The sequence below is a fragment of the Antennarius striatus genome, chromosome 11 (assembly GCF_040054535.1).
Source record: "Antennarius striatus isolate MH-2024 chromosome 11, ASM4005453v1, whole genome shotgun sequence".
Taxonomy (NCBI): Eukaryota; Metazoa; Chordata; class Actinopteri; order Lophiiformes; family Antennariidae; genus Antennarius; species Antennarius striatus.
Window position 1 is genome coordinate 21112036 of NC_090786.1, and position 27649 is coordinate 21139684.

Genomic DNA, 27649 nt, shown 5'->3' on the forward strand with positions numbered 1-27649 from the left:
TCCCAACTCTCCTTCACGTCCTCCCACCGTGGGTTAGGGTAGGTTTAGGGGCAAAGGGTTAGGTGTAGGGGTCAGGGTGATGGTTAGGGTAAGGTTTAGGGTCAGGGCTAGGGTTTAGGATTAAGATTAGGGGATTAGGGTAGGGTTATGGTAGGGGAAAGGGTAAGATTATGGGTTAGGGTCAAGGGTTAGGGTTAGAATTATTGAGGAGAGGGCCATGGCCCAGGCATAGGGGAGGCGCTGGCCTAGTATTGGGGTTATATCTTTTCCAAAAATAATACAACACAGTTGCAAATGTGTTCAAATCTACAGACCTATGAGATTAAACACTCAGACATCAGAGGTCTCCATTCATGATTGGAAATACTTAAAGAGGGACACTTAAAATATGTATTTTATTTTTTCTTCCACTTATGTTTTGTCATAAACAAATGTTACTCCATAAACAGCAGTACTAGTATGTATGCTTCAGTGCTGCAGGGCTGGGAGGATGGTTCCTTTACATGTTCCAAAGCCCACTCTGTACCCATCTCCTTGACAGTAACCTGTAAGGAAGAGATGGAGATTTAATATATTATTAATATGAGTATGCTTATATGATGTAATTAAGTAGGCAGTAGTCCACCAATCCACTGCATGTGTGTGTGTGTGTGTGTGTGTGTGTGTGTGTGTGTGTGTGTGTGTGTGTGTGTGTGTGTGTGTGTGTGTGTGTGTGTGTGTGTGTGTGTGTGTGTGTGTGTGTGTGTTTGTGTGTCTGTGTGTGTTTACTAGCAAGAATGAAAAAATTATTTCCCTCACGGGGGACTAATAAAAGGATCTTTAATCATTAAAATCACACAAGCATGCCCTGCATGTCTTCAGTGTCCACTCTGAACGGAGAGCAAAGCAGGAAACACCTAATGTCCCGAAAGAAAAAAATAATTTACAAAATGAAGGGGCACTCAATACAATACTGAATACTGCACACACTGTCAGTACCAAATACTGTAGTTCCACAGGATTAAATGAAATCTTAATCAAAATTCCAACTATTAACCTACTTCAAGTCTGTGAGGCAGACACCCTCTCAGTGTTTAAGAGTAGCCTTAAAACCTTTATGATAAAGCTCAGAGCCCAGCCCATGCTGCTGTAGACTAGACTGCATCTCACACATGCCTCGCCTCTCTAACTCTCTACCTAGTTCTCCCTCACTTACATTCTCTTGTACTTTACCAAGACTCAGTTTCCATGTCCGTAACCTCACCCCGAGGAGTTTCCTCCCCAAAGTTTTTCTGCCTTACAGGTGACCAATATCTTGATGCTGGGGGTGGGGATGTGCCCATGCGTGACTCGGTAACATACAGAGCACACATGACCTGGATTGCCATTTGCCCCCTGGACTTCTCTAAAATAAGTGGGTGTTACTCTGTACAGGTTATAAAGCCCTGGGAGGGAACTTGTCATTTGTGAATCTGGGCTGAACAAATGATTCCTGATTGATAAAACTGAAGCTATTTAAAGTAACCTTGAAGTTTCACCAAAACCGTTGGGTAGTTTTTGTGTGAGTCACAAATAATAACTCACAATGAAGCATTATTTTTCTCTCCTCAAGAAGACACCGCATACATGATTTCCAAATACAATTTCAAATGTGGATACTTGTCCACTCTGCAAAGCAGTTAATAATGTTCCTTGGGGTTGTTGATGTATGAACTGCACATGGTTGTTTTATCTTGTACTTGAATATGCAGCAGTTAGTGATAATAAAGTACTCCATAACCCACATTGAGCTGTTGTCTTATCCAAGGTGTACCCCGCCTCTCACCAATATCCAGCTGAGATTCCAGCAGACCCATAGCTCGCAAAGTCACCATGAGACAACTGCAATTATTTCCAGCAGTGGTCCCCAACCCCCGGGCTACAGACCGGTACTGGTCCATGGGTCATTTGGTAATGGGCCGTAGAGAAAGCAGAAATCATTTACATTACTTCTGTTTTATTTATTTCGGAGCCTGAAAGTTATTTTATTTTGAAAAACTACCCTATTCTCTGTTACATCCGTCTACATCAGTGGTCCCCAACCACTGGCAGCATTGAACTTTTTCTTTTTTTTATTGATTACCAGTCTAAAGATGTTTTATTTGAAAAGTGACATCCGTGTGGAATGACACACAGACGGATGCGTGTGTCTGTCCTCTTGACAGGTCTGGGTCACATGACAGGTTACCAGCCGTTACCCCTAAATTAAGCGCCCGCAACTGCTCCAGTGTTCTGGATTAAAGTCAAACCAGATTATCCTGAGACCCTAAAAGTATCTTAATCCCTGCTTCCATTTCCAACGTCTGGTCTCTGTGAAGTGGGATTTTCTGCAGTGACCGTAAAGAAAACCAAACTGGAGTAGACCGGACGTCCAGAACACACCTCAGGTGTCATTGTCTCCGTTACCCCTACATCAGAGGTCCACAACCACTAATTCAGAAAAAAAGGTTGTTTATTGTCTGTTGATGTCTGTATTTGACATAAAACCACTGATTTATTATTAGACTACAGCTGTCCTGGCGTCTTTAACGATTACCGGGCAAAAGAAGACCAGTCGGTTAAAATACTGTCTTAGATAAAACTGGTCTGTGGAGATAAAAAGGTTGGGGGCGGACAGACGGACGGACGGACAACTTAATACAGTATGTTTACTGGGAATTATTGAGTAATGTAGAAGCAATGTTAAAGAATCTGTCTAACCTGTGATGGTGACTTCATCTCCATCCTTCAAGAAGGTCCTGGTTTCTCCACCTCCTAGACTGATGCTCCGTGATGCCCTCCATGACAGCTCAAGCATGGACCCGAAACTCTCTGGATCCTGTTGAGATGTGGTACATATAATGTTACACTGCAGATACACTACACAAGGCAGGTGCATTATAGTTTCAATTGACATCTGATATTGAAGGGAAAATTCCCTCTTGATTTGCTTTGTTTTAAAAGTTGTTTTTTTTTATTTCATAGTTTTATAGTTCAGCTTCCCCAGAGTGGAAGTTTTAAATTGTCACCTTTTTCCTTTTTTATGTCCAGCATCATAAATAAAATTTTCACAAAATTAAAACATTAGGAGTAAAAAGCGTTGCAAGTTTCTTACACTAATAACATGAAAAACAGTCTCAAAGGAAACAGAAGGGACACCAGTTTGACAGAGAAGGACTGATTACAGATATGAAAGCACTAGAGGTGGTAGCACCATGTACAGCCCTCCACTAGAGGTCAGCGGTTCACTTTTGAAGGGGATATTTGTATGGAACCATCAAACTGTGGACCCAGTCGTCACCTCAAGTTGTTACAGAGTCCTTTGTCTATAACCTTCACACAGTTCCTGTAGATGGCTTTCATATGGGCTGTGTGCAGATTGAGTTTCTCAGTCTTTTAGAACAAGTCCATCTCTCCAACTGAGGACTTATTTGGACTTCAAGGAAAGGATCTATGAGGTTAGGTTCTGTCCCTTGCCCTCCCAGAGGGTCTTTACCTCCAAAGTAGACTGGTGGCCCAGAGAAGAGCACACAGCCTGGGCATTCACCAACACCCGCCTCATACTGTCCAACAACTGTTTGAGAGTCGGGTTCTTAGTCCGGCAATATATGCTTATAGATCAACAGGTGCCATGTGTGACAGTAGAGCTCATATCTCACAAATCTGCTCCCTATATGCTGCATTCCATTCAGGGTCTCTTGCCAGCCTAGCCTCAGTGTTCCAGAAGGTTGGTTCCACTGTTCGGCAGTTAGCTGTCAGAATCACTGGATATGCCACATCTCAGTGTGGGGCGTTGCTGTGCTTCTCCATTAGCACATTAGAGAGGCAGGCCTGCGTTTTCCCTTCTCCCCTTCCTTTTTTAAGGGGTCAACTCTTTGCCTCCCGGGGGACACTTGCTGTATTTGCCATCTTGGTGGAGAGAGGTTTTCTTAAGACAGGACAAAGTACTTAAGTACAAAATATTTGTCGATTCAAATCATTCATAGGTTGAGGAGAAGTCCAACAATGTCAGTGATGATGTAGACAAACAATGTTAACAGATACTTATCTAAAGAGATCTCTGGTAACGACATCCCAGGAGTCGAACTGGCACTCAACTCAACTCAACTGAAGTCTGTCGAGTTCTTATAGCCAAGCTCTGCCGTGTGTGTGTGGTGGGTGGTTACTGGATTCACCAGCAACTGACCACATGTCAAACCAACCCATGTGGAACTGACATCAATACGTCGTCTTCGCAAAAACACAGTTTGATCTGATGTCAGACTTCATGTACCGCCAATACTCATCTGAGTCCAGGAACAGCAAACACTCTGCCGGACATCAAGGTCACATAGTCCCTACGACTCTGTCGTCTTCTCTAACACGTTTGCATTTGCTGTAGTGTGTATTTTATTATATTATTTTAAACATTCCACCACACCATCACTGCATTTGGGGTCAATTTTTAGAGAAAATAATGCTAAAATATATTTATACACAGTAACTGAACTGAACTGAACACAGAACTGAAAATCAGCAGGAGGCGCAAATTAACAAAAAATCACCTCAAAAGGCAAATACAAAATAGTAACCAAAGAAACACAGGGGTGTACTTGTAACTGAAGAAAATAATCTGAAGAACACAAACTGAATAACTACAGAAACTGGAATCACTGGAAATGTAATGTCACTAGAGATGCTCTGTAATTGTTAAAAAGGCCATCAGCACTTCCACTATTGCACTCCTTTCCAGTGGTATATATATATTACTGTATAGGCACTAATATTATTAGTGTACACACAATGGGACCTGCATGCATGTAGGGGGAGGTCGAGTGGAAGGCAGCTCCTGCTTGGTGTGCCCAAATGAGAAACTTGTAGGTGGGGGAACGCACCTTGCTCAAGGGCGCCTCGGAAGTGCTCTGGAGGTGCGCTGACACCTCCCACTGTCAGCTCAGCTCCGGGTGTTTTTGGGCAGGAGCGGGAATGAAACCACCGATCCTGGGACATTGGACGACCCGCTCTACCGCTGAGACACTGCTGCCCCTTAAGTTCCAAACGGGTGTCACAGCTGTCGATTTCAACTGTTGTGTGCATCCGTTGAAGTGTGAGTAGTGTGCATCCACTATTGATATGATTTAGGATATATTCTTCTGTGGAGGACATTTACTTCCTCCCATTCTGTGCTGTCCATACTTGATCATGTGTCTGGCAGTGACAAGCATCCTCTCTTGTAAGTGCTCTCCGTCTGTTAGCTTTATAATGCTAACAGACGTGGTCATAGGTAATCCGTCTGTAGCCCTCTAAATCCTCCCTTGTGTTTGCGTGAGTCTGCCTTTGTTAAATGGTATGCATGTGTGTTCTTAGCTTGGCAGGTTACTTCGTTATGGTTTTAGTTCAACTCGGGACACTGATATTTTTATTTATTTTTAGGTAAGTCTGCAATCCTGCTGCTGTGTCCAGATTTTTTCTTCAATGGACACATCACTGTTCTGGTTCTGGAAGACATCTTTTCACTCTTTATGGCCAGCTCCTGCACATGTGCAAGAAAAGGATTTACTCCATGCCGTTTCAAAGCGGTGATGTGTTGTAATGTCAGTGTTGGTGTGTTCGTCCGTTATTCCACCAAATATCTTCACAACCGTTCAGATAGAAAGATAAAACCAAAAGCTCATTACTCAGGCAGCAAAGGGGATGATAATGAGATGATGACCTCCAGAAAACTAGGTCAAGGTCAAATTTTAACTTTTGTACACTCAGGAACCGGATAGGGATAGAAAGACAAGAAGGCCAGTGTGAATAAGACCATAGATCAAAGCTAGTACTTTGATCAATGACAGTACGTCAGAGCGCTAGCTTTGTTTTATTACCTATGCAAGTAGGTCAGGGTAAAATTTTGAATTCAGGGGTGTCGCAGGATGTTGCAGTCTGTGACTCCATTGGTTGTAGTTGCTACTGTGGTCTGGACCTCTAGAGACTGTTAGAGGGTGGTAATTCTATCCTTTTAATCTACTGGCTGACATTGATGTCTATATATTTTAATTCAAGTCCTTAATTCAAACCTTCACTGCCATTGACGTCAAATATGTTTTTAACGGGGTGGCGGGGGGGGGGGGGCAGTCTGGCGGTACTTGTAAGTGAAAATCAAACTTTTAATCATGATACTTAGTGTAATGACAACTGATCCCATTAGGTGGCAGCACAAACAGGATCAGCGTACAAAAGTACCACAGAGGGCAGCTGTCGAGGACGAATGACGGGGAACCAGGAAAAAGGGGGAATTTATAGCAGCTTACAATAATGAAAAGTTTACAGTGAAAGTCAAGACAGTGTTGCTCTGAGAAAAATAGAAAGAAAAAGCTAATAATCCAATCCAATATTTATTTGTTGAGCACTTTACCACAACCGCAGTCGACCAAAGTGCTGTACAGACGAATAAATAAAGAAGTACAAACATTGTAGATAAAAGACAAAATGGCTCAAATATTATAAGTAAAATTGATCTAATTAAAACGTAAAATATGGATAAAAGCAAAAGCATATAATCAGAGCAATAAAATATGAGATAAAATAAGAAGATAAAATAAAATCTAGTGTCTAGGTGTTAAAAGCCAAAAAGAGGTAGGTCTTCACACAGATTTAAAAACAGACAGAAGAGGCCTGTCTGATCTGCTGAGGCAGATTATTCCACAATTTAGGAGCCACAACAGCAAAGGCACGGTCCCCTCTGGGCTTCTGTCTGGTTTTGGGCCCTCAGGAGCAGCTGATCAGCTGACCTGAGAGAGCGAGCAGGTACATAGGGGAGTAGAAGCTCAGAGAGGTAAGACGGGGCAAGAGCATTTAGAGATTTAAAAGTAAATACAAGAATTTTAAAATGGATTCTAAAGTGTATGGGCAGCCAGTGGAGTGAGGCTAAAATGGGGGTAATGTTCTCATGCTTACGGGTGCTGGTCAACAGATGTGCAGCAGTGTTTTGGACCATCTGGAGACGGGAGATGGAAGAAGCACTGACCCCCCCCTAAAGGGAATTACAGGAGTCCAGCCTGGTGGTGACAAAGGCGTGGATGACTGTTTCACAGTGTTGCCTCGAGGGAATTTGTTTTATTCTGGCCAGCTGCCTCAAATGATAAAAGCTGGACTTCACTACTGCCCTGATCTGGCTGTCAAGCTTGAGACCTGAATCCACTTTTATCCCAAGATTAGTTATGGTTGGTTTGATATGCTGGGCCAAAGATCCCAGATCTGGAGGGGGTGTACCAGCGGTGCCACCAAAAAACATCACTTCAGTTTTCTTTTCATTGAAACTCAAAAAGTTCAGAGCCATCCAGGCCTTAATGACATCAAGACATTTAACTAATGCAGCGATAGAGTACGCATTGTTCTTTTTGAGTGGAACATAAATCTGGCTGTCATCCACATAACAGTGGTAGTGAATCCCATGTTTCCTAAGTATGGAGCCAAGCGGGAGCAGATAGAGAGAGAAGAGAAGAGGGCCCAGAACTGAGCCCTGTGGGACCCCACACAGGAGAGGAGCAGAGGAGGACACTGAGTCGCCAAGGCTGACACAGAACGTTCTATCTGCCAAGTACGACCTGAACCGCTCCAGTGCTATGCCCCTGATGCCCCCCCACTGTTCCAAGCGGGAGATCAGGATTTCATGGTCCATTGTATCAAATGCAGCAGTTAAGTCTAAAAGCACTAAAATAACACAGTCACCAGAGTCTGTAGCTAAAAAGATATCATTAAAAACCCTTAAAAGAGCTGATTCTGTGCTGTGCAGGGTTTTAAAACCGGATTGGAAAAGAATATTGTAGTCTTTCAGAAAGTCTATTATTATCTTCTCAAGGATTTTTGAGAGAAGGTAGTTTGGAGATCGGCCTGAAATTGGCGAGAGCTGTAGGATCTGGCCCAGGTTTTTTGATCATGGGTTGCACTACTGCATGTTTAAAATACACAGGGACGACACCTGAGGAGAGACTGCTATTAATAATTGTGAGAACAGAAGTTCCAACCGTGGGGAAAACCTCTTTAAGCAGTCGAGGAGGGACAGCATCACTTGGAGAGCCTGAGGGCCTCAACTGACCAGCAATCTCCTGTAAAAAGGACAGTGTCACGGGCTCAAACTGGTCAAAAACAGCAGAGCAGGTGACAGAGCTTGAGGGGTCGTAAGCAGGAGGTGAGATGAGAGCCCTTGTAGAAGAGACCTTGTCAATAAAAAAGTGAAAAAATTTTCACAGACAACAGGAGAAGTCTCTATACCAGCAGTCTGCTTGGCATTAAGAGCTGAATCAATTGTTTTAAACAAAACACGAGGTTTGTGACAGTTAGAGAGGATAATATTAGACAAGTGTTCTCTTTTAGCATTTTTCACAGTTTTTTGATGACGACGCCAGCAGTCCCTCAACATTTGGCACATCGGAAAGGTCTGCCGGAGGAGATGAAAGTGGACAGAGCGGTGATGTCAGCAGGCTGTGGTTTGCCCTCCACCCCTACAGCCATGCCCAGCTGATGTTAGTGAACCCGGTTCATTCATCAGATGGATGGTCACCATCTGGATCAAATGGGAGGAGCAGAGCCTCGTCCACAGCTGTGCCATATCAGAAGCCTAAACATGATGGAGGTAATACCGAAGTTCCTCCCCTCCCCCTCACAAGAACGCTATTTTGTCACACGAGTGTGGTCATCTCCGAGACCCGACAACAATCCACGGAGAGGCTGATGTCCTCGCTATCTCGTCTGGGATGTTGTGCGTGTGATGATAGTCACCCGTAATGGGGGTTTGGTGCTGGTCCCCAATTTCCAAAAGGTTCTGGTGGGTGAAGGGGATGTTCAAGGAACCCATGGTGCACAAATAGAAAAAAATATACACTAAATGCAAAAAGAAGCACTGGAAGGTGAAGTAGAACCCCAACTTCACCTGCTGGCAGTTCAAAAAAGGTAAAATGTGTTTATTCTCAACATGACAAATTACAGGTTGTGCAGCAAGCAAGGGACAGGATCCTGGCTGGCATCAAGCAGACTGAAAGCCGAATCAGTTCACCTTCACAGCAGCACCTGGACCTCATAATGCTGATTCAAGCCAGATTCTGACCTGCCAGCTGACTTTCTGACTGACAAGCTGCTTCAGCTCATTGTGGATCAGACTGTATGCAGATCAGTATTTTCATGCATACCTTATGAATCTACCACACAACAGAGGCAATGCCAGGACACCAGGGTCAGTCCCAAACTGAAAACTTTGGACTGAATTCTCTCACTGGAAATGTACTGGAGTGTAGATGAGGTAGATGCAACACCCTACTTCAGCCAGACCATGTCAAGGGACAGATTTCTAATTACATGGCCATTCCTACTATTCAGTAAGAATGCCACACAGGATGCTGCTGACGATACGCACATAGTCTACCCAGTATTAGATTATATTGTAGAAAAGTTAAAATCATTGCATCAACCAGGGAAAAATGTTTGTATGATGAAGGTATGATACTATGTTGGGAGCACCTCTTTTTCAAAGTGTATAAATCACAAAAACCTATGATCGTGGTATTAAATCCTACTGTGTGACTGCACCCCAGGGTGCCGCTTCAGTTTGAGGCCTTATGTTGAGGAAGCTAGTACTCTGCCACAGTGTTCTCCTTGATTGTCTCCAAGGCCACAACGTACAAGCTGTCCCAAAAAAATGCAGAGTGGTCCATTGGTACGTGTTTCACTCTTGCCTGCATTTTTTTTTACAGCACATTGTGTTCTGTTTCCTGATTAGTGTGTTGTGTGCTGTGTCCTGATTGGCTGTACAACATTATCCATCAATGTCCTCCATGCTGTGGCTCCTGTACGGTATAGAATGCGTTCAGCTAGCCAAATTTAAATAAACCCGTGATCCCTAGCAGTGTGACTCTGAAAGTGCTGTACTGTCTGTTTGCAACGTTCCTCCCCAACAAACAATGTCGACGAAATGTCCTGCACCATCGAAGGCATCTGCACCCAACATGCAGAGGAAGACGCTAACCATCGGACAAGAAGTTGGACCTCTGGACATGCTAAAGGAAGGTAGAAGTTGCGTGGCTGTAGGGCGCCATTACAGAACAAATTTCTTATGTGTCCAATCTCACAGGTTGATTTTTCAATTTAAATCTGCTAATTCTTCAATAAATCATTATTTATTATTATTGAGTCCTGCACAGCGCTGTCATTCTATCCAACTTTTTGGACAGCAAGTTTACCTTCCATCCCCTCTGTTGTGGAATGTTTGACCTGCCTCCGTCTGATGGGTCCAGCCATTAGTTTAGACTTTTGTTATTACTCGACATGTAAATGGGTCGATGTAAACATAATTGCAATATCCAATCAATCAAGTAGTGCTGACAAAGCATCCTCGATGAACCTTTGAACAGAATCTTTTCTGCTTTAATCTTTAGGATACAAGTATACAAGACACAAGATTTCAGACCTCAAGCCCCGTACTATGACCTATAGAATGTGTTCAGATGTACAAATACACACAGCAAATTTATAATAACAAGAAAAAAAAGCACAGTGACTGCTATTGTGTATATGTACAGTGCATTATAAAGATACAGACACTCACAGGTCCACTGATGGTACCAGATGCCAGCAGATCTCCTGGTCTCATATTGCAGCCATTGACTGTGTGATGGGCAAGCTGTTGTTTCATGGTCCAGTACATGTACTAGAAACAGACAAGATACTATATAAATGAAGAAAGATGTAAATATAATAGGGAAGAACATTGATTTTTTTTAAATAATTGAAAATATTAAGGGATACATTAATGAAATAGGTTTCATAATTATTACGTCCCGCTTCAAAGCGGGGATGTATTGTAATGTCAGTGTTGGTGTGTTTGTCCGTCCGTCCACCAAATGTCTTCACAACCGTTTCAGATAGAAAGATGAAACAAAAAGCACATGACTCAGGCAGCAAAGGGGATGAAAATGAGATGATGGCCTTCAGAAAACTAGGTCAAGGTCAAATGTCAACTTTTGTACACTCAGGAACCGCATAAGATAGAAAGACGAGGGAGAAGGCCAGTGTGAGTAAGAGCATAGATCAAGGCTAGTGCTTCGATCAATGACAGTAGGTCAGAGCACTAGCTTTGATCTTTGACCAATGCAAGTAGGTCAGGGTCAAATTTTAAATTCAGGGTGTCAACGGATGTTGCAGTCTGTGACTGCATCGGTTCTAGTTACCCATGTGAGCAGGAGGATAGGACTCTGGTAGTCAACTAACTTGATTAAATGAAGTCCTATTAAAATAAATTCAAGACAAATTTATATTAATTTCCATTTTTTTAAAGGTCCCACATTATGTTAATTAATTTCACACAGTTACCAGATGTCCAACTACACTGTATTTGAAATGTATAAGCCCACACTGATCAACACACACCAAGTGATTTATATGCAAAATCATACAGGTTTATCAAAAAATATATACATTTTATTTAAAAAACAAAATGCATAGCTAACTGGAAGCTCGATGGCTATTACCACAAAGTCCAAATCTAGCAAATTCAGACACTTCACTGGAAATAAAATTATGATCTGTGATGCTAAAAAGTTTGTTAATGATGAAAGTTCTTACCTTGAAATTTGATTCGCAGATGGTTGCTGCATTTGCCAGGCCCTGCCCTTAAACGCCAGAGTTTGCGTAGAGCACAAGGTTACAGTTAGATGCATACACGTTCCGTATCCCAAGCTGGGAAATTCACAAGAAACCCGAAAATCGAACCAGGGACCTTCAGATGTTGGTCAAGTTTTAAATGACATTACAGTCAATGGTCCTACTTATGCTGCATACCTTTCAGTGACACAGACAGGTTAATGTTGAAAGTGTAGGGGTCAGAGTGTTGCAGATATGGCAAGGGCACTGGATCCTGCAGGCAAAAGTGGAGCAGAAACAAAATTAGAAACGGAAGAGTCCCATAAGAGGCAGTTAGCGACACACACAAGTCAAATGGAAAAAAACCAAATGTATCTGTTGCTTAATCTGTTGCCATGATCAAGCACTTCATAATTAAAACTTGATTGATGTAATGTCAAACACTGACAGTCACAATCGACCACTGATGTGAATGGACCTTAAATTTAACGGATTGGTTGAATGGATTTATTTTTTTACTGTTAATAGTAACTGTAATGCAGAGTCAATACAGGGACCTTCTATGGGTTTAAACTGAGTTTTCACAGTACTCACCTGGGTGGGGTTGGGCTCTACAAATGGTAATAATGCCTCCATGGGGACAACCCACGGTGAAATGGTTGTCCCAAAGTTCTTGCCCAGGAAAGGACCCAGAGGAACATATTCCCATGCCTGGATGTCCCTGGCTGAGAAAATGCATGATAATTGTATAGGCAGATTGTGGTCCTGTAATAGTCAACCAGCACTTCTGTTTCTTGTTTCATCACAAAGAGAAGTAGAATGTTAAGTCTCATTGCATTCTTTTTAGGACTGGGCTGCTGTGCCTTTATTTCACTTCAATAATTTATTCAATGGTGCAATGGTCATCTGCTTTAAGGTAGCATGAGTTGACAGCTGCTCATACACACAAGAAAGCAAATCACATCAGGAGCTTTGTGTATCTGGGGTCCATAGTGACGGCCAATGGGGACCTTAAACCAGAGATTCTCTGCAGAAGAGCAGCTGGCACAAGACCGCCAGAACTGAAAAAAAACTTGTCTGGTTGGCTCAACGCACAGGGACGGGACACCCCCACCCCCTACGGGCAAGAGCCCTGCTGTCTGACCTAAATCTACTTTTCTTTAGTTTCTTCTTCCTCTTTGTACCGTTTCTGTTTATTGTCCACCCCAAACATGCATTTCCGGACCCCCGTTTTTGTAACTCCGTCTATGCAGCTGGAGGTAATGTCACATTAATGTTTCTATCACATTGTGAATGAGATAATTGCCATTGATCGATGATCTTCCCCTCTTCCTCATACCACGTCTGCCTTTGATTACATTGTTCTGGAAAAATGTCTGGACTAGTGAGTCACATCATTTGGCGAACACCTGGCTATAGCTTCTGATTGGTTCTTCATCCAGTGTAACACCAGCTCTCCCTCTGACCACCACTTTTATACTTTCAACCAGGGCTTTGAACCGGTTCATGGAACGAAAACGAAACCGGAAACTTTATATTTTTTAATGTTTAATGTTGAAAATAATTGTAAACCGGTTAATACTGTTTGTTTTTTTTTCGTTCTTGAAAAAAATATTTGACCTGATGTTTGACTTCCTGTCCTTCACTGGAGAGATGAGAGCAGAGAGAAGTAGTGGCTATCAGCAGCAGGTAAGAACAGGGAGGTCTCCCAGTCACCATTAATCATTACAGGTGAACACTCAGCGTGTCAATCTGAACATGTGTGACTTAGACATGAACTCATTGGCTGCAGTCATTTTCAGAGCAGTGTGTTCCCGTACTGCCAGCGCTTTGTAGTAATACTGAGCTATGGGAGAAGAACAATGAAGATCTGTTGTTCAGCAATAAATGACATGGTGGGAGTTATTCTGTTCTTATGTCATGTAGTGTCTAAGTAGGAGGCATAAGCCTGAACTACATAACTGTCAAAGCAGAGGTGTAGTGCTGTGGTACTGTTTACTGTAGGGTAGGGATATATCTATAATTATAGTCTATAGTACATAAACTAATTGCTTTAGTTGCCAATTTAAAAGTCCTTAAGTTACCGTATTTTGCGCACCATTCAGCTCATTGTACAAAGAGACGCAGTCTAAATAACGGAGTTTATTTGGTTCATGGTTGCCAACGGAAGCAAAAAGTGACCGTGGTTGGACTGTGTTGTACTACGTATTAAATTTAAAAAAATACACCGACATTATTTTTTAAATGTTTTTATTTCTTAATTTTTTGATAAATGTGCTCTAAATCCCTGAAGTCCTCGTCTCCGGTCTGCATTGAATCTGTCGGTAGTTTCTCCACCGCTGACCGGCTGGTTTCCGGGGGTCTGTCCGGTAATGATGCCGGCTTTAGAGAAACATCGGACAGAAGTCTGAGCAGACACGTTAGTCCAGGACCCACAATCCACCACCTGTTGGGGGGTGTAACTCCTCTGCACTGCCCCCAGTCCTGGTAAACGTGTGTTCACGTCTCTCATCCATCGCTCCACGACCCCCCAGCTTCACTTTAAGGCTCTGTTCACACCGATGTCCAGCGGGTGGAGGTCTTTCGTTAATCCTCCAGGATGAAGACAAACTCCGAGTTCAGCCGCTGGACGTGTTTCTGACAAAAGCGGTGGTGTGGGGGGGGGCATGGAGTCACAGATCAAGAGATGGAGAAGTGTGAAAAAAGCCCCCCGTTCTCTTTACGTGAACCGGAACAACCGGAACTGATAGCCTGGAGTTTACATGTTGTGTCGTAAGCGTGTCTCTTCGCTGACGTCATTGTCGGGGGTCTTCAGCCAATCAGATGTGGTTACCAGCATACCTGTGGTACAGTCCCGGTATCTCCCCTGTACCGGTACCTACCGGAGGTGTGCCGGACGGAGCCTCGCGTCATGTTCTCTAATTGGTCCATCGCTGCCGGCGTACGTAGTGACGTAATACGTCCTCTGTCGGTGGACAATGGTCGGTCTGGAGGATCTCTGACTGACGTCACAGAAACATTTCTACAGATTTCTGAACTCAGTGAACACAGAAGACGCTTCATGTCAGAAGGAGCAGCGTTGGTTTTTGAGACATTTTAAGGCTCTTAATCACGTCTTATGGTGCGGAAAATACGGCAAATTTACAAGGAACGTTATTAACCGGTTCAGGAACTTTATTCTTTTGTTCTAACCGTTCAGGAACGTCAGTTTATGGGTGGAACGCAAAACCAGAAACGTTATAATTCCGTTTCTGTTCAGAACGAACCGATTGGCAAAAAAGTCTGGTTCAAAGCCCTGGTTTCAACAGAACCAACTGAAGCGTTCAAGAAGCCACAGAAATTTTATTAACATGCCTGTCAGTCCTGTGTGTTATTATGCTGCTGTTTTCAGGGACATTTGTCTTCTTTTGTTATATAGAGTTATAAAGACTGTTTAACGCACTTCTGTGTATTAAAGAAAAGTTTTTCTTTAAAAGACAGAAGTGCGCTGCGCTCTGTGAGTCTTGGAATGCAGGGCACAGATGGATGCTGTCAGCCAATAGCATGCACTCTTACTAAAAATCCATGATGTAGTGAGGCTGTGCGTCTTGAAGTGCGACCAAGCAAGGGATTACTGTTCACGGAATTTTCCCTGCCTGACTAAATATCTACAAGCACACACATTATTGTGTTTTGCAGAGGCTCTTACCGCTCCAGTCATTCATGAGTACCATGCCAAAGATATGTTCATTGGTTTTGTTGATGGGAATGGGTTGTCCAAGCTGAGTTTCTCCACCAACAAAGAAAGCCTCAAGAAAGCAAGAAAGAAATAATTGTGACACACATTCAAACGTAATAAATGTGGGTAAATAAGTAGAAACTGTAACAACCATCTCCAGCTCAATATCCAGCTGCTTAGAAGAGCCAAACACCGGTGGTTGAGCTAAGAGAAAAGAAGAAGAAGCATGATGAAATGAGATAAATGAGATAAAATTGTGCAGCAAGAACATAAATAGTACTATTTCACAAATGTTGAAAGTAAACATGGCCAAATATTTTGCCCTCGCCATGAAGTGAGAAAAGTGATTCATTTTGTTGCGTGATGTAACATGTCATGTAACATGTTTACATATTCTACTAAATAGAACAAGGAGTTTGAAAGACAAGTTTCAAATTCACTGAGTGCATTCTTTGACTTTGTCATATAATTATAGATGTTCTAGTCTGCGTTAGTCATTATTAACATAATGCACCTAATTCTCCAACCAAACTGTCAGCATTAAAGTTGCTTTGTCATGTAAAGACTACACACAGGAAAAAATAATGCATGAAATAACAATATATCACTTGTTCTGTTGCATAAACAACCGTTAATGCTTACAAACTGTATACAGTATAGTGAAAAACTGGATTAACAACAAAAGTCCATTGGGTTTCAGGATTTATGTTTACAATATGTGAATTGAGATCCGTATTTTCAATGAAAACAAATAAATTATATGAATTGTATAGAGTAATACTAACGCATGTAACAATCTTACTGTGGTCAGGTCTCATCTGGCCACAGGGGCGACGAATCGGGGTCCCAGAAACAACCACTGATGATGCTCTACCATGGTACCCCACTGGAAGTCTCAACCTGAATACATGATAGATAGATAGATAGATAGATATATACTTTAATGATCCCAAGGGAAATTCAGGTGATGTCAGGTGATGTCAAAGTTATCACAACAGTAACCTCAAAGGAAAAACCCAAACCCCTGACCCCAACCCTTACATGAACCTCTTCACTTTCCATCTCACAAGTCACAACAAAAGTGATGTCAGGGTAAGAAAGGGCAGGTCTAGGCCGTCCTCTTTGTTCAACATTCACCTCACAACTCCCCCATGAGAAGCACTCTGAGATACCTCAAGTACATGCAGTAAGAAACCTCAAGTACATCCCATCATCTGAGTAGACTGATGTTGCTACTATTTGTTCTTTATGTAGCTGAATCCCCAAAGGACCACTGCATTACTCTCTTGGGAGCAGGCGCTGGCTGAGTGGTACCAATGTCCGGGTAGATCTGAGTTGTAATGGTCCTTTGTCATTTGGTTCCATTTGGTTTTTATTATTTGTTTTCTGATTTTTTGCTCAGTGGAGGAATAATTCATCTGGAGAATGCTGTTAATTACAATTAAAAGCACATTACATGCAGACATGAAAGTGGCACTGCCACCTACTGTAGTGGATGTGCAATTACACAGTAGTTTTACAGTGCATGTTGTCTGGGGACACCCCCACCCCCACAGCCGCCTCACTATCCCCCCCAGCCACCTTGCCTGCACCTCCCTTGGAGGTTGTGCCTCACTATTTGAGACTCACTGCTCTTTCGAGAACTGTAGGAATTAATTTCAGACGGTTTCTCAAAATCCGTTTCAGTAATGCACAATTCATGTGACTTTTTGTGTAGCCTATCAACAGCTAGATTTCACTGCTGGTTTGATTTATAGTGTACCAGTTTGGCATCAGGGCATTCTCCTTCCCTCGGAACATGATGCCAACGTTGGTGGCATGATCTCTGGAGGAGTAGAAGTCAGTGTAATCACCTTTGAAAAGGACAGAGGAACAGGCTGAAACATCCATGTCTATAACTGTCATCTTTTTTTAGTCTCATCAGCACAAATTTAACCTTTGCATATCCGTGGTAACATCCTAGTGGATGTAACCAAATGAGCAGCAACAACAACATCAAGAACAGAAAAAAACAGGCTCACCGATGTCTGCAGGTAGATGCATGGTCGCGGCATTCTGATGAACAAACGCTCTGCAATGACAAGGAAAAATTTAAATAACATCTACAATAAAATACAGTCTTTCAGGACACATCCCACAACCAGCCTGTTAGGAATGATAGAACTACATCCTCTCCTCCCCCCAAAATTCTCTATTTGCCAACTGTTTGTCCCCTGTAATGCTTGTTCTTCCTAGACATTACCTCCTCCCTCTGTTCCTTCCCCCTCTTCTCTAGATGACTTGCTTCTACATAAAGTACAAGCCCTGACTTTTCAGTCAATATTTGCTCATTATTAACACACACGAGGAACATCAGCAAATATATATGACCCCGCCCCTCAGAAAATCTAATATATGCCAACATCCATTTCCATCCATCGTCCGCCGTTTATCCGTAGTTGGGTTGCGGTGCAGCAGCTTCAACAGGGAGCTCCAAACCTCCATTTCCCTGGCCACATCCACATGTGGCCAACATTTCCATTCTATCAGAAATTATTTCCAAGGACATGCAAGGGACTATTATGATTAGCTAAGTTGATATAAAAATTATATTTAGAAAGGCTGTGGGGTTTTTTATCGATTAACTGGATCCAAAATTATTACCTGTTTCATCCCCTTTTCAAAGGCCTGGTCACCTTTGGTGACAATGTGAGAATTAGGAACAATTGTAAGGACCCTGTCAGAGGATCTCAAACAGTAGCCAGACTGCAGGGATATGGCTGACCCATGATCAACCAGACCATTTAACGCTTTAAAATTTTGGTTGATCTTCTGGGAGGAAAGACTATTTTTATTTGCAAAGTTATTTGAGCAAAACATTCAGTACTTCATTGGAGTTAGTTTTTTATATGAAATTCATGCCAACTTTCTCCAAATAATTCAGCACCACTTAAACTGTATTCTTTTGAAAGGTGACTTTATGTTTTAACGTTTTTCTTAAACGTTGCTGGTTAATTTTTAGCTATTTGATGAGTAGAACAATGTTGGTAAAACAAAGTAAAACAATCATTATCATTTAATTAGTTAAATGACTTTCTTCAGACAAACATAACAGGCTAGGACATCGATATGCCAACATTTCCTACTGGAGAGCTGATTATTTAGTAGGTGTCCTAAGGTTTTCACATGACTGTACTTGTGTATTTGCAAAGGTTAGAAAACTGACCTGCTTCGAAGGCTGATGTCATCTCTCAATACGCTCCCATCAGCCGAAAGCAACGTCTGTAAGGTCTTCCTGGTCTCAGTCCAAGCCTCATGACCAAGAGCCATGAAAGCATTCAGTGTCGGCTGGCAGGGAACAAATGAGACACACAAAAGATTTATTTTATACGCTGATCTTGGCTGCTCCCAAACTGTGGAATGCTCTCCCTGACCATCTGAGTGCGCCACAGACTGGATTCTTTTAAACGTAGCCTAAAGACTCACATTTTTAAAAAGGCCTTTCCTTAGCCTTTTAAATATGCCTTATTGTTGGGTTGTGTTGTTTTATTAGCTTGCTTCACCATAGGTTTTATGCTTTCTTTGTCTTTGTAGCACTTTGAAATTGTCATAATGTAAAGTGCAATATAAATAAAATGTATTATTATTATTATTATTATCTGACCCCCGAAGGAACATTAAGAACACACTCTGGTAGTCATGCTTCAAACGCATGCATACAAGTTAGTGTGTACACACATGGCGAGGTGGGGTGGCGGGCAGCTCCTTCCTGGTGAACCCCAAATGAGCAACTTGTAAAGGGGGACAGCACAACCGCTCTCAGAAGGACGGGGGGTGAAGCTGCAGTGTCATAAAGGTCAGCTAAGAGTGGCTAGACGGGGGGGTGAAGGCAGGGATACACTGGGGTCCTTAGTGTCAGTCCATAGTTCTGTTCATCCACTTTTTCTTATGCTTTTATGTTCTAATGCTTCTTTTTATGTGTATTTATGTAACTAACGTCTTTTTGTCTGTGTCAGTTACTGTTATGTGTAGTTATGTATCTGTGAGCAGATGATATCCTGAATTTCCTCCGGGATTAATAAAGTAATTTATCTATGCATCCAATTTAAATTTGTACAATTTTGTTCTAAATAACCCAAATGTATACCGATAAGATTTTCAGCTTGAGTGATGAAGATCTGTACATGAACATCTGGTTCATGTGTAATCAAAAAGGAAACTACTTCTGTGATTATCAGTGGTTTAACATACCTGGTCAAAGACATCCTGATGCTTCGACATCACCGGCCCTTGAAACAAAAACTTGATCACACTGACATCCAGAATCTGATCTCCAATGGCCACACCGATGCGATGTTTGACCTGAAGGAATGATTACATTCTGAAATAAGCACATTTAATTTGCACCGAGCACTTCCACTACCTTTATTTTTCAAATTTTTCACTTTGATTTACTCCATACAATTTAACGTTTTGATTCTAATGAAGCATAGGTATGCTAAATGGAGCTAATTTCATTGCGACCAACTCTTTGTAAAGGCTTGATTGGAAAAGTATTATCACTATCCTCCATGTTTCTGACTTCATAGCACCCCACTGCAAGGAAAGATGTTTGCAGATCAACTAAACAAATAAAAAGTACTTACATTATCGGGTGTTGAAAAAATTCCGTAAGGAAGGTTGTGGAGGGGGAAATCCGACATTGCATCTACCTTTATGAAAGACATCTTTTGGTAGTGGTATTTCAGTGACCTTAATAAGATACTGAGTGAATGAGCAGCCATCGGCTTTTCTAGTGTGTGTGTGTGTTTGGACAGGCCCGGCTCCCACCTCACAGCCAATCACATGCTGCCTTTTGTGTCCACCCTCACCCATAACCCTGAAATCTGATGCAAGACAACCTGGTAAAGGATTGGGTAAATTTGTAGACGAAGTAATGATTAGTCTCCTTTGTCAGTAGGATGTGTTCAAATTCAAAAGTGATTACCGCACAACCTTTTCATTGAGTTGAATACTGAAACAATAAACTTATACAATTCACCATATCTTTAAGGCAAAAAAAGAGAAAAATTTCCAACATGTAGTCAAGCACAACATTAATCTGCCTTTAAAATATTAATAAAATCCCAAAAAATTGGGATTGTAATGTAGCCACAAGAGGACACAAGCCAGTGTCTTATTGTGCCGGTCCCACGCCCGGATAAATACAGAATGTTGCGTGAGGAAGGGCATCCGGCCTAAAACTTTTGCCAAATCAAAGATGCGAATCAAACCTATGACTTCCATACCGGATCGGTCGAGGCCCGGGTTAACAACGACCGCCATCGGCGCTGTTGACCTACAGGGCGCCGGTGGAAATTGGACTACTGTTGATCGAAGAAGGAGAGGAGGAAAGTGTGTTCATAGGAAGAGAGAGAAGAGGAACACCAAGAGTATAGGACTGAGAGTAGGGACACTGAATGTTGGAACGATGACAGGAAAAGGTAGAGAGTTGGTTGACATGATGCAGAGGAGGAAGGTAGACATACTGTGTGTCCAGGAGACCAGGTGGAAAGGTAGCAAGGCTAGAAGTTTAGGAGCAGGGTTCAAGTTGTTCTATCATGGTGTAGATAGAGAAGAGAAATGTAGAAGGGGTTATCTTGAAGGAGGAGTTTGTTAGGAATGTCCTGGAGGTAAAAAGAGTGTCAGATAGAGTGATGAGTCTGAAGCTAGAAATAGAAGGTGTGATGTTCAATGTTGTTAGCGGGTATGCTCCACAGGTAGGATGTGAGCTGGAGGAGAAGGAGAAATTCTGGTTGGACTTTGATGAAGTGATGCAGAGCATACCTAGAAGTGAGAGAGTTGTCATTGGCACAGACTTCAATGGACATGTTGGTGCAGGAAACAGAGGTGATGAGGATGTGATGGGCAGGTTTGGTATCCAGGAGAGGAACGCAGAAGAGGCAAGAACATAGGGTGACCTCTAAGAGTGGAGGTAGGAGCACACAGGTAGACTACATCTTGTGTAGACGGTGTAATCTGAAGGAGATCAGTGTCTGTAAAGTAGTGGTAGGTGAGAGTGTAGCCAAACAGCATAGGATGGTGGTGTGTAGGATGACTCTGGTGGGGAGGAAGATGAAGAGGGCAAAGGCAGAGCAGAAGACGAAATGGTGGAAGCTGAAAAAGGAAGAGTGTTGCATGACGTTAAGGCATTAAGACAGGCTCTGGGTGGTCAGGAGGTGCTTCCAGATGACTGGACAACTACAGCTAATGTGATCAGGGAGACAGGTAGGAGAGTACTTGGTGTGTCATCTGGAAGGAAAGTAGATAAGGAGACTTGGTGGTGGAATGAGGAGGTACAGGAGTGTATACAGAGAAAGAGGTTAGCTAAGAAGAAGTGGGACACTGAGAGGACTGAGGAGAGTAGACAGGAGTACAGGGAGATGCAGCGTAAGGTGAAGGTAGAGATAGCAAAGGCCAAACAAGAAGCTTATGATGACTTGTATGCTAGGTTGGACAGTAAGGAGGGAGAGACTGATCTATACCGGTTGGCAAGACAGAGAGATAGAGATGGGAAGGACATTCAGCAGGTTAGGATGATTAAGGATAGGGATGGAAGTCTATTGACAGGTGCCAGTAGTGTGATGGGAAGATGGAAAGAGTACTTTGAAGAGTTGATGAACGTGGAAAATGAGAGAGAACAAAGACTAGAAGAGGTGACTGTTGTGGACCAGGATGTAGCAAAGATTAGTCAGGATGAAGTGAGGAGGGCACTGAAGAGGATGAAGAGTGGAAAGGCAGTCGGTCCTGATGATATACCTGTAGAGGTTTGGAAGTGTCTAGGAGAGGTGGCAGTAGAGTTTCTGACTGGGTTGTTCAACAGGATCTTAGACAGTGAGAAGATGCCTGAGGAATGGAGGAGAAGTGTGCTGGTGCCCATTTTTAAGAACAAGGGAGATGTGCAGAGTTGTGGCAACTACAGAGGAATAAAGCTGATGAGCCATACAATGAAGTCATGGGAGAGAGTAGTGGAAGCTAGACTAAGGGCAGAAGTGAACATTTGTGAGCAGCAGTATGGTTTCATGCCAAAAAAGAGTACTACAGATGCAGTATTTGCTTTGAGGATGTTGATAGAGAAGTACAGAGAAGGCCAGAGGGAGCTGCATTGTGTTTTTGTAGATCTGGAGAAAGCTGATGACAGGGTGTCCAGAGAGGAACTGTGGTATTGTATGAAGAAGTCTGGAGTGGCAGAGAAGTATGTTAGAGCGGTGCAGGACATGTATGAGGACTGTAAGACAGTGGTGAGGTGTGTGTAGGTGTGACAGAGGAGTTCAAGGTGGAGGTGGGACTGCATCAGGGATCAGCTCTGAGCCCCTTCTTGTTGCTATGGTGATGGACAGGCTGACAGACGAGGTTAGACAGGAATCTCCATGGACTATGATGTTTGCAGATGACATTGTGATCTGCAGTGAGAGCAGGGAACAGGTGGAGGAGAAGCTAGAGAAGTGGAGGTTTGTCCTGGAAAGGAGAGGAATGAAGGTTAGCCGCAGTAAGACAGAGTACATGTGTGTGAATGAGAGGGACCCAAGTGGAAGAGTGAGGTTAGAGGGAGAAGAGATCAAGAAGGTGGAGGATTTGAAGTACTTAGGGTCAACAGTCCAGAGCAATGGAGAGTGTGGAAAAGAGGTGAAGAAGCGTGTCCAGGCAGGATGGAACGGGTGGAGGAAAGTGTCAGGTGTGATGTGTGATAGAAGAGTTTCAGCTAAAATGAAAGGAAAGGTGAACAAAACTGTGGTGAGACCAGCGATGTTGTTTGGTCTAGAGACAGTGTTTTTCAACCTTTTTTGAGCCAAGGCACATTTCTTTCACTGAAAAAATCCCGCGGCACACCACTAGCTGAAAATATGGGGGAAAAAAAGCTGATAAGCTTTTTTTTTAATAAGCCTTATATTATAACGTCTTGAATAGGAATTAAATAAACACAAAGAAAAAAAGTATTTTATAATGTTTCATATTTACACTCACTCAGTGTGAAACCTGGGCCTGTTTGGATGAACACAGAGCTGATATCCTGACAGGAATCAATGAAAGACACACACAAAGCTCTTCCTCCACAGCTCTCAGTCTTTCTGTTTTTAGATTTAACAGCAGTCAGGCTTGAAAAGCTCACCTGACACAGGTATGTTGTGGAAAATGGGAGCAATGTCAAAATAGCTGAGTTGAGCATGTCCACTTATATCAGCAGACTCATCAAGTTACAACACAAATTTATTAGTGATACGGATCTTGTCTAAAACCACACTTTTGATGTCTGCAGACATCTCATCAATACATCTGGAAATGTTGTTATCTGAGAGAGGGTCTTTGGCTATTTCTTTAGCCGCTTTGGGTCCGAGCATCTCATTTACAATGGCTTTGCAGGTGGGAAGTATTAATTGCTCTGCCACAGTATGGGACTTTTTTGATTTAGCCACAAGTTCAGCAACATGGTACCTAGCTTAAACGGCTCTCTCGTTTACCTTTGCGGTTTTTCTCATGAAAGTTGCCTGTTTCACGCAGGCGAACAAAATACTCCACATTTCTGTTTTGAAGTGAAGGGTGTTTCATTTGGAGATGGCGTTTTAGGCTTACTTGGGACCATAGCACTGTTAGAGAGCTTTTCACCACACCAAGCACAACAGAGTCGGTGCTGTTGCATCTCCGGTAAACGTAAATCCAAATGAAAGATAGCTTTCGTTGTATTGCCTCGCGCCAGAAACTTCGCTTGACCTTTTTGCTTTCTTTTGACCTCCACACATACTAGGGCCTTCATCTGGGTCCGGGTTTTATCGAGGGTCCAGTTCAGAGTCAGCATTTTTTCTCTTAAAAAACTTATCCATCACTTTCACTGTCGTCCTGCTAGCCACCTGTCACTGCATCCATGCATCACTAATTTGTTTGTCTCCAAGCACAAGGCAATTAGCTACCTGCTGCTGCTGCCGTTTACTGGTATGGAAGAATACTACATGATTACTCTGCCAGGCGCTGGACCGCAGAGGCACACAAATTGGATAATTTCACACGGCACACCTGATAAAAGTGTGCCGCGGCACAGTGGTTGAAAAACAGACAGAGCTGGAGGTAGCAGAGATGAAGATGCTGAGGTTCTCTCTGGGAGTGACCAGGATGGATAGGATCAGGAATGAGTACATCAGAGGGACAGCACATGTTAGAGGTTCTGGAGATAAAGTCAGAGAGGCCAGACTGAGATGGTTTGGACATGTCCAGAGGAGAGATAGTGAATATATTGGTAGAAGGATGCTGAGTTCTGAACTGCCAGGCAGGAGACCTAGAGGAAGACCAAAGAGGAGGTTTATGGATGTAATGAGGGAAGACATGAAGGTAGTTGGTGTGAGAGAAGAGGATGCAGAAGACAGGGTTAGATGGAGGACACTGATTGGCTGTGGCGACCCCTGAAGGGAAAAGCCCAAAGGAAAAGAAGAAGAAGATTTTCTTTCTTTGGGACTGTGCTTGGTGTACTTAGTGTTCTATACATGACAGTGTGCTTATTGTACTGAATGATTGCGTAACTCAGGTGTTTTTTATTAAGAAACAGCAATTTTTGCACAAAAGAAGGGCTAATGCGATTTTAATTTTCTGCAGTCTCCTACCTGATGGCAGCAGGCTGAAAAGGCTGTGAGGGGAGGGGGGGTCACCTGCAATGCTGATGGCTTTGCGGGTGAGGCGGGTGTTGTAAATGTCTGTGAGGAAGAGAGAGACACCAGTGATCTTTTCAGCTGCTCTCACGATGCGCTGCAGGGTCTACAGGAAACGGTGCAGGCGCCGTACCACACGGTGATTCAGCTGGTCAGGATGCTCTCGATGGTGCCTCTGTAGAAGGTGAGCATGATGGGGGGTGGGGCTCTTGCTCTCCTCAGTTTGCGGAGGAAGTAGAGGCGTTGTTGGGCTTTTTTGGCCAGTGATGCGGTGTTGCGGTCTCAGGACAGGTCCTTGGAGATGTGCACACCCAGGAACTTGGTGCTGCTGACCCTTTCCACTGCAGTACCATTGATGATTAGTGGAGCGTGCTGGGTGCGTGCTCTCCTGAAGTCCACAACAATCTCCTTCGTCTTCTCCACATTCAGATGGAGATGGTTGTCCTTGCACCACATAGCCAGGAGGCCCACCTCATTCCTGTAGGCTGTCTCATCATTGTTGTTGATGAGACCCACCACAGTCTGCAAACTTGATGAAGAGGTTGGAGCTGAAAGTTGGTGTGCAGTCGTGGGTCAACAGAGTGAAGAGGAGGGGGCTCAGAACACATCCTTGGGGGGGCTCCTGTGTTCAGTGTGATGGTGCTGGAGGTGTTGCTACCGACTCGAACTGCCTGTGGTCTCCCTGTCAGGAAGTCCAGCAGCCAGTTACGTATGGAGGTGTTGAGTCCAAGATGGTCCAGTTTGTGGATGAGCTGCTGAGGGATGATTGTGTTGAATACTGAGCTGAAGTCGATGAACAGCATTCTGGCGTACAAGTCTTTGGTCTCCAGGTGGGTGAAGGTTGAGTGTAGTGCAGTGGACATGGCGTCATCGGTCGAGCGGTTGGACCAGTAAGCAAACTGAAAAGGGTCCAGGGTTGAAGGGAGGGCAGACTTGATGTGCTGCATGACTAGCCACTCGAAGTACTTCATGAGGATGGGAGTGAGGGCAACTGGGCGGTAGTCGTTGAAGCCGGATGGGGGCGACTTCTTTGGAACTGGGATGATGGTGGTGGCTTTGAGGCAGGTGGGGACAACAGCCTGGTTCAGGGAGATGTTGAAGATGTCTGTGAAGACATCTGTGAGCTCATCAGCAAAATCTCTCAGGACACGACCAGGAATGTTGTCAGGACCTGGGGCTTTCCTTGCGTTGGTCCTTCTGAGGACTTGCCTCACGCTGTCCGTCAACACCTGGTCGCCAGGAGGGGGTGGAGCCTTCTGTGCCGGGATGCCGTTGTCTGCCTCAAAGCATGCAAAGAAGTCATTCAAGTGGTTCAGCAGAGTGGTGGAGAAGGGGCTTGTAGTTCGTAATGGACTGAATCCCCCGCCACAGGTTCCTGGTGTCTGCTGTCGCTGAAGTGGGTGGCGATCCTCCTGGAGTACTGTCTCTTCGCCATTCGGATGCCTCGTGACAGGTTGACCATAGCTGTCCTTAGGCCTACCTCGTCCCCAGCTCTGAAGGCCGCGTTCCGTGCCCTCAGGAGCCCGTAGAGTTCACCTGTCAGCCAAGGCTTCTGGTTAGCTTGAATGGAGATGGTTCTGGTGACCGTGACATCATCCATGCATTTCCTCATGTATGCAGTGACGGTCTCCGTGTAGTCCTGGAGGTCTGTGGTGTTGTTGTGGGTGGCTGCGTCTTTGAATACGCTCCAGTCTGTGGTTGAGAAACAGTCCTGGAGTGCCTCTGACGACCCATCAGGCCACACCCGGATCTGCCTCTTCACAGGTTTAACGACTCTAACGAGCGGTCTGTATGCGAGCATAAGAGTGGTGTGGTCTGACACCCCAAGGGCGCTGGCCTTGTAGGCATCTTTATGTGTCGTGTAGACATTGTCCAGGATGTTTGCTCCTCTGGTGGCAAAGATGATATGTTTATGTAGTTTTGGAAACACACTCTTGGGGTTTGCATGGTTAAAGTCCCCTGCCAGAATGAGAAAGGCATCTGGGTGGGCTGTCTGCTGCTGACTGATGAGATGGTAGAGTTCATTCAGTGCGTCACTCCTTCTGTTAATGGAGGTGGGAGGGATGTATACTGCCACCAGCAATATGGCAGAAAACTCCCTGGGCAGGTAGAATGGCTGGCATCTGATGATCATGAGCTCCACCAGAGGAGAGCAGTGTGTGCAGACCACAGCAGCGTCGCGTCACCAAGCATCCCTGATGTAAACACAGAGTCCCCCGCCGCGGGTCTTCCCCCCCTAAGCGAGCGCTCTGTCAGCCCGCTAGCACGTTAGCCGGTCCAGCAGAATGGCACAGTCCGGGACGCTGTCAGTGAGCCATGTTTCCACAAATATAAAGACACAACACTCATCCACAGACGTAGCTGATGATCGGAGCAGGCGGATGTAGTCCAGTTTATTGTCCAGCGAGCGTACGTTGGCGAGTGTGATGGTCGGGATAGCCGGCCGGTGAGAGCTAGCCACTAGCCTGGCCTGGATGCCTCCACGCTTGCCCCGCTTCTGCTTTCGCATGTTCCGCTTGTGGCGCTTCCACTGCGGGTGGGGTGCAGGAGTGGGGGTCGGTGGATGAGCAGGCCTCCGGAGCAGACCGCACTCATGCAGCATTTCCGCGTCTACTGGGTCTAAGTCCAATAAGTTGTTCTGCGCATGTCGAGCAGAAACTCACGAGAGTATGAGCGCCTTGGG

The 27649-nt window shown here is 43.9% G+C and overlaps 1 protein-coding gene across 2 annotated transcripts; it reads right to left on the reverse strand.

Annotated features, from left to right (window-relative positions):
• Window positions 1–376: 376 nt before the first annotated feature.
• On the reverse strand, window positions 377–20074 carry fah (fumarylacetoacetate hydrolase (fumarylacetoacetase)). Of its 2 annotated transcripts, XM_068327430.1 has the most exons (14): window positions 19939–20074; window positions 19544–19654; window positions 18519–18640; window positions 17335–17384; window positions 17076–17166; window positions 16116–16213; window positions 15465–15517; window positions 15284–15383; window positions 12190–12320; window positions 11794–11869; window positions 11578–11624; window positions 10562–10663; window positions 2719–2836; window positions 377–545 (listed from the first exon to the last, which is right to left on the reverse strand). In XM_068327430.1, exons 1-14 carry the CDS (start codon window positions 20017–20019, stop codon window positions 469–471), a joined length of 1257 nt encoding a protein of 418 aa, XP_068183531.1. In that variant the 5' UTR covers window positions 20020–20074; the 3' UTR covers window positions 377–468. The 2 variants fall into 2 exon arrangements, with proteins under 2 accessions (XP_068183531.1, XP_068183529.1); XM_068327428.1 differs by having other exon boundaries at window positions 15284–15517.
• Between the last annotated feature and the right edge of the window lie 7575 nt (window positions 20075–27649).

What these genes read in the sequence shown, in the direction of transcription:
- fah (XM_068327428.1), bottom strand. Translation starts at nt 20,019, where the DNA reads ATGTCTTTCATAAAGGTAGATGCAATGTCGGATTTCCCCCTCCACAAC. An exon ending in GCATCTACCTGCAGACATCG is followed by an intron (nt 17,167 to 17,334) that starts GTGAGCCTGTTT and finishes TCCTTTTCAAAG; the next exon opens with GTGATTACACTGACTTCTAC. An exon ending in TAGAGCCCAACCCCACCCAG is followed by an intron (nt 11,870 to 12,189) that starts GTGAGTACTGTG and finishes TTTTGCCTGCAG; the next exon opens with GATCCAGTGCCCTTGCCATA.